The sequence below is a fragment of the Diuraphis noxia genome, unplaced genomic scaffold (genome assembly GCF_037042655.1).
Source record: "Diuraphis noxia isolate RWA-SAM2 unplaced genomic scaffold, SU_Dnox_SAM2 contig0003, whole genome shotgun sequence".
In the NCBI taxonomy this organism is placed as follows: domain Eukaryota; kingdom Metazoa; phylum Arthropoda; class Insecta; order Hemiptera; family Aphididae; genus Diuraphis; species Diuraphis noxia.
In genome coordinates, this window is record NW_028301713.1 from 25,949,644 (window position 1) to 25,963,149 (window position 13,506).

Genomic DNA, 13,506 nt, shown 5'->3' on the forward strand with positions numbered 1-13,506 from the left:
TGGTCGTTGCACTGGACTCGAGCGTACCTATACATTGGCACCTATACGTATATATGCATTGTATTTAATAATATATATTATTAGTTCTCCATATGCGAAGTGAGAGTACAATATGTTCTCATGGAGCCGTGGAGAATTTCTCGTTTTCTACTAACTTGAATATTGATAATTTTTAATATTTATATATTTAAATACGAATTTGTGTCTATTTAGATATATAGGTACGATACTGAACGTATTTACCGCGTCAGTAAAAAAAAAAAATATATATATAAAATACAACTTACTGATATATTTTGTAATTATAATATTACCCACGCATTTTCGTGTTATTCTTTTCGTAATGGCTTTATTATATCTATAATAATATACATTTATAACATTATATTATTATCCGTATACTCATTATTGATACTATAATCTCGTTTGGTATTTTGTTTGTAATAACTTTAGAGCTATCATAGTATCCATATACACTAGAAGCTAATATAATATTGTTTGGTCAAAAAAATTGACGATTCCGTGTGTACGGTTTCAGGCATTTTTTTTGGAATTTTTAAATGTAGTACCTATGAAATGCTCTTTTTTAGAACTTGGAAATTTGTAAAATAGACACCAAATGATTGTTCGTGATTATAAAAATATCAATTGGCCTGCTGATAACTAATAATTAGGTTGTTCATAATATTATGAGTCAAATATCATATTAATCATATATATAATTCATATTGAAATTTTTTCAAACATAAAAATAAACATGTTTAAAATGTTGTTAATGAAATTGGATATTAGGTACTAATATATATATATAAATAATATTACAAATATATCCGATTCCTTATCAAACGGTTTTTTTTTCGTAATTAAAAAACAAATATTCACTTCAAATTTGCACCATTTTCCAGAGGTGGTTTGAATGTATTATACTTAGTGGTGCAAGACAATATATTGACACCCCCCCACCACCATCATAACAGAAATTACAAATAAATATTTTTAAATAAGTTTATAGTTTATAATTATAAGGCCCTTATATTCATAACTCGACGTTTTCAATAGTTTCAGTCACGATTATCATTTATCATATGTCATTGATTAGGTACTTTATTACCTTTTGCATTTATTGAACATTAAAATTAAACATTGCGGTCAGAACATGCTTAACCAAAATCACCCACCCCCCCTAACAATGGCGGTGCAGTGCACCAAAAATAGTATACTCAAATCGCCTCTGCCATTTTCTAATAAGTAGGTATTTGAAGTTTAAATTATGAAAAAAAATTATAATAATCATAAAAAACACGAATACTCGTTTTTTAAAATTATTTTGTTGTTAAAAATGCAGTGTTCAATTTTTTAAGTAAAGCTTGACAATTTAATTTAAATTGTATTTTTCATATGGGAAATAAAAAAAAAAAATGAAAAATTGTATACAATCATATTATATATTTTTGACATTTTAAGTTCAGATTTTGACAAAATCAGATATTTAAATGAAAAATAACGATTTTTAATTATTTTTTTTCGATTGAAATTTGAAACTTTTACACATATTATTATATTTTACATAAAACTATGTAACTTTCAAAACATTTAAAAATTAGATTCGTTTTAAGATATAGTCTAGCTATGTCATGAAACTATTCACAACACGTTCTCATTTCAGTATTTCACACGGAACAGATTCAAATACAATGACAATATAATTTATTATTTAATGTTATAATCTAGTAATATTATCATAGTAATTGAATATTAATAACACAATAAATTTAATATTTCTTGCTAAAATTAAATCAACTGACCATGTATAGTAATTAAAAGTAAATATAACATAAATATAATGTCATAAAATATATTGCCATGACATTTTAACATGTTTAGATGTAAGTACCTATTATGGGGGATTTTTTTTTTCATAATAAAAACAATTTTAATTGCGTTGTTTAGTAGGTAGGTAGTTTAAATTGCATAAAACTGAATTATTAGGATTTGCTGTGCACATTAAGCCCTGAACCATAATATCATCATATGTTTAGAGTACATTTTAGTATCTTTCTATGTTTGAACACTTTAGCAGTGTAAAAAAAAATACTCGAAACTATAAACTATAATGAAAAATGAATAGAACGACGAGGTGTGTCTATCATATAGGTTGTAGGTACATCGCAGGTGTGCTTTGCCATTGTTGAACGACTTTTTCGCAAGTCGATATTTTCTGTGGAAAATTCACTCGCCGTTGACGATACAATCTCAAAATTTTGGTCCACCATCGTACTGCAGTTAGGATTTTCTAACTGTTTGACAGTAACAGATCCTTTATCGGAATAATATGCACATGCGCCTTGAATAAGTTCAGTTTGATTTTTATTAATAGTAAAAGAAAACAAAATATAATCAGTGGGTTTAAAAAAGTGCCTTCGACTTACAAAGATAAATTTTCCAACGCTATAGTACATATAATTTTTGTGTAATTTCTGTATACCCTATTATAATACAATACCATTCAGCCATGTATAGGCATATTAAGAAGGAAAACTGCGCTGGATAATATTATGCAAGGTATTTTTACAGACGCTGATTTTCACTGAAAATGGGAATCTATGAAAGTATTTTTCAAAAACCGTATTTTCAATTACGGAAATTTTAATTAATAAATTGTATACCTCACTAGAGCTGCACTTCACTGTTGAAAATAAAATAGGCACTATAATTAGCAATTTCTCTGAGGCGTCTTCACTCTCCACGGACAAGGATATATTTTTAAGCTATAATAGTAAATGAATACTTTGCGCGTCACAGATTGTCCAATAATAATTAGAATCTTATATGTAGATGGGTAGGTGCTACATCATCAATAATGTCTTTTGGTTTTGAACAAAATGTTGACTTTGAAACTGTACCATCACCACGTATGATACATCGTGTATGATTTGTTCTTGATTTCCCCGAATGCACTTTCACTTTCAGTGGTCATTTTGTTTTTATCATATTGAGGATTTTTTATACGCTATGACATTAAGTAAATACTCTGCACGTCAGATATTGCCCAATAATGAGACTCTAAAATTTAGATGGGTGCTTACTTCATTGGTCGTGTATAGTGATGTGCCACTAGGAATGGTCTTCAAGGAATTTGTACGGACAACCGCGCCTTTTTCGGGCTCATAAAATCCCCCCCCCCTGATCCGATACCGATCGCGACGGCAGCGTCCGGTTGTCTACCGTGTCTACTTTATAATAATAATAATAATATTATATATTGAACGCGCATAAATTCAGGACACGTTGCTGCTGCGATTAATGATCCAAATCGATGGGGGCAGACCACGCAGACGAGAAGCTCAATATATGCGCACGTATCCACATCAAAATAATACTAAACTATGATAAAATATAATAAGATATAATAATATATATGATACACGATATGAGGTACCACGAAATCCAATAGTCGAGGGTTTGGTGAATTTTAATTATTTAACAATATTATACTACCTATAATGATGCAACGGAAAAACGGTAAATGCCTAAATACAAACACACATAAATGTGTTCGACGTGATTTCCGTTCCCACTTCCACACCATCATCTCTCAACCAACAGTTGCGAGCGTGCGCTACGACGATTTGCCATATTCTATTATATTTTATAGGTCAGATGTTCGGTTAGATGTATTTTGTGGGTATTTTCGGATTTCGACAAACGGTCGGACACGGCTTACCACGGTACTAAACCCATAATAAAGCAGATACCGTAAACGACGATACCCACCTACCTGCAATAATAACGATACTGCATCAATCGGGATAGTCGAATTTATTGCACTTATTTGTGTTATTCGTCAATGAAGATTAGTTTGAATGTGCTTGTATGAGGATAAAATAAAGTTAAATATTAATTTTCCAAGAAAAAAGGGATGGGTACAATAATTTTAGTCAAAGAGGATCCCGCCCATTGGTAGTATGCTATAATAACAGTAAATACTTAACAAAATTTGCACGAGTATATTATTATATAACAGATGATTTCGGCAAAGACTTTGATGTTTTTTTATTATTTTTTAAATATTATTCGTTAAAACAATATATCGACTTAGCATATTTAATACAAATCTTATGCACTATACGCACCTAAGTATATGCGCATTCACAACAGTTTTTCAGTGCGTTGAAGTCACCGCTCCGATGGTCATGACTCATGAATTTTAACCATCGACTTGGAGAAACATTGTGCTTCGCGGTGGACTGCAACTACACCGCTCAGGGCACAATTGTAATCGATTAATCGACTTATCAGCGCCTCGATTACGTATATTATTATTATAGGTACTATTATAGATCACACTGATCGCGATAATTTATTTATTTTGCGTCCGTGCCTATACATTACTATCGTAATAAAATGCGCTCAAAGTATTGTAACACAAAATATTATAGACAATAAGTATGATATAATGCGTTATGCAGTGTTTTAGTGTTTATTATGAATTATAAAATCGTTCGGTCGTGTGTCGTAGTGCTGTGCAGTGCAGTGCAATCCGCGAGGAATTCATATTATATTATTTTTACCACAGGTCAAACGGAACAACGACCACGCGCGGCTGGAAAATTATTAATTCTTTTAGGATCTTTTTCATAAATATGTTTACTCATAATAATTAATATACCTATACGATTGGAATTCGGGTGTATAACATTAATGCGGTACATGTGATATCTGTTTAGTATATTATAATAATAAAAAAAAAAAACTAAATATCGTTTTATTGATAAAATATAATATAGTATGAAATATTAAATAAGTACATTAAATATTATTAGCTTTATCGCTTATCGCGGCGCTGTTTGAAACTCGTATTGCAAATTTGAACACTATTCAAAGTTCGAACGTAAACCGAATAGGTATAATACTCGCCTTCATCCGACCAAAAATCAGTGAAATTCCATTTTTGAAGTATTAAAAAAAATTATATAAAAATAGTGAAAAAGAAATTAAGGCTAATGCGATATAGAAGATTCGACGCCGATACCGAAATTCAACTGATGATGATATACGTTGCGGCGCTGATGTGGAACATAAAATTATATATACAGGTTTTTTTTTATTTTCAAATGTTATTAATAGTACTAAACTTTATTGCCAAACACCGAAGCGGATTTGAAACATTTAGGACATTTAGGTAATAATTTAATATATAATAAGGGAATCGCGATTGACCGCGCTCAGTTAAGCATAAAGTGGAATTTATATTTTGCCCAGGTAGTTAAGGTAGGTATATTAATGTTGCAGGTATTGTAAGAATACTGACTGAAAATTAAACAACGTGGCATTATGTAATAATAATAATAATAATATTGTATGGACACAAGTTGATTTGGAATTTAACAATATTTTAATTAGCATATTAAGTAGACATTAAAGTTAAAGCGAGATTTTAACGAAAACATAAAATATTTTTATTTTTTTTTTAATTGATTGACGATAACGCCACGATAGCGTACAGTTTACATATTATTACGACATCATATTAATATAAAAACGGTTACATTAATAATATTATTATTTTTATAAACGACCAAGTGAGCATGGCTGCACAGTCAAACGGATACCAATTACCAGTTTTGAGGTTGGTTCGTGAAAATGTCCCATTAACGTTTCCGTTTCGTATATCATATTATATTATAATTATGTTTAATATTGTGTTTGTCAACATAGCTGAATAATACCTCATAGATCACATCATAGTGATATCCTACTGCACACATCTGTATATTTTATGGCACAAAGATTTATTCTTGTTAATGATTTCAAAAAAATAAAAATATATTTCGGATGTCTCGTCTAGCCGCCAAAAGTCAAACTATTATACGATGCTTAGGATGAAAATAAATAAACTTAGAACATTACAATTCTACTCGTGTGTACATATAAAGTACACATATACAATCGTCTACGACCTACGTCATAATATTATACGGAGAAAAAATCGTGTGAAATCCGTGTCCAAGTCCGGTGTGACCCACGGGGGAGGACATCCGAAATCCATTAGCGGCGCAACAATGACGGACAGCGGACACAAATCATCCGGACCTAACCGAATATCTCTTACCACCTGCTCCCTTACGCTCAATCAAACTCGCGGCCGTATTCGTCTATCTATCCGATGGGTTCTATAGGTACCCTACTAATTTTCGATCGCAGGCCTTCATCATATTATCTACACTATCTACAGGCGTTAAAATTAAGCCAGAAATATAATATATGATAATATGGGACGAGTTTGGTTTGTAACTTATCCACCGAAAAGAATATGGGACATAAGAAATCTTTAAATATTATATTCAAGTAAAAATACGGATGTACTTATTTTGAAAAGTACGTTGTAAATCAATTAATATGAATTTCATGTTTTACACTAATTTTACATAACGTGAAAATATATTTTACACTGCATCATTTGACGAGACTCTATCACTATACTCAACAGCTTTCTTTGATGAAGTTAAATTTAACAATTATAATTAATGGTAAAAAAAAAAAATACGTATAATATTTTATAAATCATACGTAGATTGAGTATTTTTTCTCAAATACTTTACAACATATCTTGGATATTATGGTAATGACTCATTTATCTACGCCATTTTGTTTATAGCATTCTGATAATTCACATTTCGTATTGTATGACTTAAAATTATTACTTATTTTAGGTATATTGTATAATAAGTATTAAATATTATAACAGAATATAGGTTAAGTACAAACTTATTTTGATTTTATATACCTATGTTATTTTAATATACATATACACAATATACTTTATTGTATGAGATGCAATAATAAATTAAGAAAAAAAGTCACAATTTAAAGTAATATCAATTTTAAACAATAGCGATAACCTGTTCTGTTATTAACAATTTAAAAATACATACACTTAGATCACACTATCAGTTAAATGCTCTATTATTTTAATTATCTTTGTTTGAGTTCAGTTCACTAAGTGGTTATAAACACGGGTAATAATTCTAACCATTCTTCTAGTGTTATTTAATTCTCTCAAAAATATTATTATTACAATGTGTCCTATCTGTAATTATATTGTCAACTTTAAATGGAAAAAAGATGTCCGTTTGTTTAATGAAATATATAGAAAAAATAGTAATGGGTTTTGTAATTAAAAATCTTTCAGTGAAACAGTATAAACATTGTTAATATTGAATGATTTATTAAAATAGTCCTGCAATATAAACAGCCAAATCATTTTCGTTCGATGCGTTTATGTTCTATTAATAAATTATCACACATTTGTTACAATTTTAAACACGAAACGTAACAAAAATAATGTATTAATTGAATAGAATGAATTAGAAAAATAATATAATATTTTTTTGGCAATTTCAAGGGCAAAAAAATTCGTAATTTATGACCTACTACCAGATCCCCGTGCACTTCGTTGTCTGTTAAAAATACCGACTCCATAAAATGATTCAAAATTGTTGGTTAATTCGTCAATAATACGGCTAGTCATGATCAAAACTTCCCGTGACAAATTATCGTTATGTTTAGCAAAAAATTTAATATGTGTTGTATAGGATGGTTTTTCTTAAGAAAGCTAACATATTTGCGATGTTTTTGATACCTGGTCCTAATGCTTCATTCATGATGGTTACTGGTTAGAATGTTGAATTTCCTGAGTACGTCGGAATATTTGTAGTACTCTGTTATTAAATGTTCTACTGTTAGGGTAATCACATAGACTGTGCATTGAGGGGGCGGCTTTTCTTTGGCCATAAGGAACTTGCAAGTCAGCCTTGTGTGACCTACTCGGAGGTGAAAGTTTAAAATTGTGTATATGATCAAAATTTCCCGCATTAAATTCCTATGCATTTACCTCATCTAAAACTTCATAACAGATTTTTAACACAGTCATTTAAAATACAGGACTAAAATTATCTTCAATCATAATATTTTCTCGCATTTTCAACCGTGTAAAAATGAAACAATTTATAAATTGGTACCTAATAAGAAATCGCTAATTTTATATTCCTTCATACTACATTGTATAAACAATAGCTAACCTAATCAGGTCTGGCCAGTTTAAAATTATGTTTTTTATTTTCCTGAGTTTGGCCAGTTTTATCGACTATTTTATGAATTTCCTTTATATGAATAGATACCACAATAATATTATTAAATTTCGTTGCCTCGCAACAGTCAACAGGTTTGTTTGGGAATAAAATATTTATATCGAAGGCTCATTCGTATATTATTTGTCTTAGCAAACAGACGCTTTATATTCGTATTGATTTATCGTGATAGAATTTATTGATTATATTATATAATTTTCTACAACGTTCAGTAAATTAGTTAATAATTAGTTAATTAGTTAAATTAATAATAGTTTATTAATTTTCTATAACCTTCAGTCGATTAATTTCTCACATCAAGATCGATCATGGTTAGTTTCGTGGTCAAACTATCTCGTCAGATGTTACATACCGAAGGTAAGTATCCCATAGAACATTTTAGTACAATTTATTATCTAACAATATCATATATTGTGTTGATTTTTCTGCTGAACGTAAATTTGGTATATTGCACGTAGATTAGAGAGAGAAAGAGAGAAAATAGTGTGCTGATGACATTTTAATGATAAAATTGTTTAATTATGGGGAGTTTGAAATCGTTCTAACCACGGAGTGTTGTGTCTCCGTCAACTTTTTTGTAAAAATGTATACTTCATTTTGTTTTCAGGTGTTCCAACGGCGATTTTGTTCTTGGGACTATTGTTGTTGACCGTAATTCTGGAATGTGATAAAATAGGTGAGTTTTTCAACCACACGAAGCAGAGGGACACCCTTTATTATTAAACGATATTTTTGAGCGTGTTAACTGACACAAAACGCGTTTGATTATAATCTACCACTGTATATCGACTGAATATCGTTGTCCATTAAACATAATATTATTTTCTAACTACAAATAATCATCGAGTTCTCGCTATAGTGGCTCACAATACTAATTCGATGACCCATTTTATTGAATGCTTAAGACCCTCGCGCGTATCATACTGTTACCATTAATTATTTATTTAAATTTATACCGCGTACCATGTTATAGAAAAAGCAAGAGTGCGTTTGAACTTAGAAGAGCTAAACTACAATAACACTAACTTCAAAATGTCCAAGAGTATCTATGCAGGTAGGAATGTTATGTTTTATCGATACTAATTATACTTCGTATAAACTTAGTATTATATATTATATTAAATAATGAACACGTATTGTATTTGTCGTAATGATTTTTTTTGAATTACAGAGGAACCTCAACCAAATTTCATGTCACGCTTGATATCTCTATTTAGTTTTGAAAACACAGACGTGAGTTACGGTAGACCTACAATGTGGTGGAGTATTTTTCCATTTACATCAAGACTCCAGTTGGAAAATATTTACTCTTGTAAGTAATAACAACATGTTAATATAATAATTTTACTTTCATTTAAAAATAAATATATATATATTATATACAATGAAACATTTTCTTACGAACATCTTACCCCAAACCAAATAGTTTTTATTCGCAACTAACTACAAACTTTCTACTTTTCAGTCTTTATATATAAATATGATGAATAATTTTAAATGCACAGGAATAAATAATAATAATAAATCTATTCATATAATATTATTATATTGTATGTGGGTGTCCTTGAAATTATAGTAAATTAGGTCATATAGTATGATGATAAAACATTATGAAATATTTTAACACCCTTATGCTATAATTATTGGTACATTTCTAAAACTAGTGTTTTTTTCAACAGTCATTGATTTAGAACATATTTTTATATCATTCTCATAAGTACAATAAAATTATAATTAACATCTATTTTTTTTTTTTTTGTAACTTCTAATGTATGGTATGTTAATATAAATTTAACAAGATCTACAATTTTACATGGGTGGATTGATCAAGTGTTAATAGGCTAAGATATATTTTGTAGATTATTTAAGTTTATGTATTGTATTGTATACCTACGCGTTACATAATATTTGGAGTACCATAATAGTTGAGTGATAAATGTGTGTACTTTTGTTTAGTCCATCAAAATAATGTGAAAAGATTTGAATACGAGTACGTATATGACGCCAAAGCTGCTGGAGAATACGATGCGAGAATTTTGCCTCCAGTATATCCACTAAAATGTTGTGGGAACCATAGTAAATATTTTATCTCACTACATATTATTTTAATAATAAATTAAACAGTACTAATATTCGGACAAATGCTATAATACTGTTTATTGTCACTGTTTGTTATTCACGTATTTAAACGCATATTTATTACCACTGTATATAAGTTTAAAAAAAGTTCACAACTTCTTAAATTTTTTTAGACAATCGTTTACCACCGATGAAAATATTGTACAACAGTATCTTTAAACGGGCACCCGGTAAATTCATACCGGATCGGAAAAACAGAAATTTATTGTTCAACGCGTTCTACCAATATTTCATTTTGCAATTTTTCGACGCAGATTCCAAATTGACGGTGTGTATAATCAAATTACAATTTTTAAATTACTTTTTAAAAATTATTAGGTTATAATACTTGAAGTAAATATGAATACCCCATTTATGCATTCACATGCGAATTAAAAATTATTACCTAAGATGTGTGTGGTAACATTTTCTTTGTTAAACTGAATTAATTATTTTAAATTGGTATTATTTGTCTTACGCATTTCAACATTAAATGTTCCATTTTATTATAATTCACAAAATGATCAGGCTTTTAGGAAAAACTTGCGTTAAGAAGTTAATACAACAAAAATTAAAAATTAATTGATGTTTTGGTTGTATTATTTAAAATAAAAACTTCAAATGAGAACATATTGATAGAATTATTAGTAAAGTTAAAACACATCTCAAAAAGTATACAATCCATAAGAAATATGACCTAAAAACATAAAAAATCAAAATATGCATTTGCGCGCAAATAAAATTTCAATATTACATTATAGTGAGAGCGCAAATCCTATCTTTATCGGACTCTACAAAACAAATGTGCAAATTTTTCAAGTCCTCTCCCTAATAATTATTCATATTACTTCGCGTGCGTTCAACACAATATATACCGTATCTATAACTAAAACATCATATTAAATGATAACTGTATTGTCCTTACATATAGGTGACGGCACGGCAATTGTACGGCAGTGACACCGTGTCAGAGAGATCAATGAGATTGTTTTCTGGTGGTCAGCTCAAGACACTGAAATTCGATTGCAAACATTATGCGAAAAACCAAGCATTCACACTAAACTCAAACCTATACTTAGAGGCGTGGTCAAAAAGCATTTCGGACGACGGATCACCGGTGAGTAATATAACGACTTACCTTAAATATTCATTAAGACCTTAAACGAATCGCAGTATGGTAGTATGGTTTATAGTAGGTACCCGTATAGAATAGTTTCAGAAATATGATATTATTAAATTTATAAATGTTAATTATAATAACATAACCTATCTCGAATTGCATTTATATTTTTGAAAATATTATTGATCTTGAATGATGGCGTAACCATATAATATGCATACAATTTAAAATACTTAAGCGGAAAGTTATAGACTTAACTTCTTAGTTTATTAGCTTCCAGTATTTAATGTTCGGATGGACGGAAGTACAGGTCAAGGTATTCCGATAATGTTCGTCTACTATAGCTACTACTTTTTTATCTGCTAGGTAATTCAAATATTTATACTTAATCAAATTCATTATACATCTTAATTTGATCGAAATGGTCGAGAAAAATATCTGTATGCTGCTGTCCATAAAGATAATAAATTAAGAACGATATCGATAAAAAATATATATTTTCATTAAAAATAATATTCTGATATAAATTAAATTAATGATCATCAATTTATAAAATAGCTCAGCAGATTGATCACCCGGAAAATCAAAGGGATCAAGGCATTGAGCACGAGCCCAATGCTGTTCGTGCTGTCTTCGCTTTGGGTACGAGAGCACAATAGAGTTTGCAACGAGTTGTCACAAAAGTCACCGACGTGGACAGACGAAGAGCTCTATACCATGGCTAGGAATATTGTAACTGGTCAAATGATGACCATTATGATGAACGAAATCCTAAATGTGGAACTCAGACCGGATGTGTATCACCATCGAATGGAGTACATTCATAATTCCGGTACGCCTATTGAATTATATTTGAACATGGCTTTGTCAAGTCTACCGGAGAAGTTGCAATACAATTCAACGAGATTGAAGTCCTTCGATAACTCTAAGTAAGTCGAGACTTTATTATCTGGGTACACACATGCGTAATCTGTGGTCCGGCTAATGATAAATATAACATAAATTCGAATAATGCGTTATAGAGAAATGGGACTAGTATATATATATATATATATATATATATACATCTCCAGCTAGTTTGAGAAATACAATCAACTTCGAAGTGATGTAAACATTGTATATTTTATGATTCGATTTTTCCGTATTTTTAGAAGAATTATGGAAGCTGGCTTAGAACGCTCATTAGAATTTATGATGAATACAAAGATTGGTATGACCACAGCCCACAACGTTGGTGAGTTGACGGAATCCCTGACGAAGACGGTCATTACACTATCAAGGGAACACTGTCTGCAGGGATTTAATAGCTACAGACGGCGATTGGGGCTGCCAGCGTACACAAGTTTTTACAAACTGACTCAAAACGCGGATACCGCATTGGGATTGTTAAAAATGTACGGAAATATCGAAAATGTTGAGTTGTTGACTGGCATGATGGCCGAGAACCCCAGTTCCGGAGATACGTTATCCACAGCCGAGGTGCTGACAAATAGTTTTATCATTAATGCCATACTATCAAACAACCTCACTTCCAAGCAATCGTGGGTACCAGAGACGTTCGGTGGTGTCGAATTTTTCGACTTGGTGAAATCCACCACCTTAATGTCTTTGGTGAGCCGGAACACGGACATGCGTTGTGTTGGGCTAGACGTGGATCTATACGCGAATTAAAAAAAAATAAGTTATAATTTTTGTAGGGCGAGATCTTAATATTTGTTTCTCATACTTGCCAAGCTAAAAATGTTTTAAAATGTATTCTCTTATCTACAATGATTTACGTTAGTATAATACCTGTTTATTATTATAAATCAAACTAATCGTATAGTCACAATATGTGTATTATTTTTGATTGAGGCTAGAATTGTTCTTGAAATCTTCCAAGCTTAAGTGCTATTCACAATAATTGTTTGATTCGTATTTCTGATTTTCTCGTCCTTAAAATACCAAATTTTTTTCATATAATATCATACACATTTTTAAAAATAACATAAAGTTCAATTTTTCTTATATAATTTTGTTAGCTTGCGCGCAAATATTTAATGTTTAATAACAATTTATCATTATATTTTTCAAACGCCCGCGCCATTGCGTTTAAAGTTTTTATTCTTTTTGTTCAAT

General features: G+C 30.2%; 1 protein-coding gene across 1 annotated transcript; it reads left to right on the plus strand.

Moving 5' to 3' along the window:
- The first annotated feature begins 12,003 nt into the window (after window positions 1-12,003).
- LOC149057144 (prostaglandin G/H synthase 1-like) lies at window positions 12,004-13,059 on the plus strand. The gene is made up of 2 exons (XM_089223303.1): window positions 12,004-12,317; window positions 12,540-13,059. Exons 1-2 carry the CDS (start codon window positions 12,004-12,006, stop codon window positions 13,057-13,059), a joined length of 834 nt encoding a protein of 277 aa, XP_089079429.1.
- The last annotated feature ends 447 nt before the right edge of the window (window positions 13,060-13,506 follow it).

Coding starts and splice junctions, on each gene's coding strand:
- LOC149057144 (XM_089223303.1), top strand. CDS start 12,004: ATGCTGTTCGTGCTGTCTTCGCTTTGGGTACGAGAGCACAATAGAGTT. Junction 12,318..12,539: donor AAGTCCTTCGATAACTCTAA/GTAAGTCGAGAC, acceptor CCGTATTTTTAG/AAGAATTATGGAAGCTGGCT.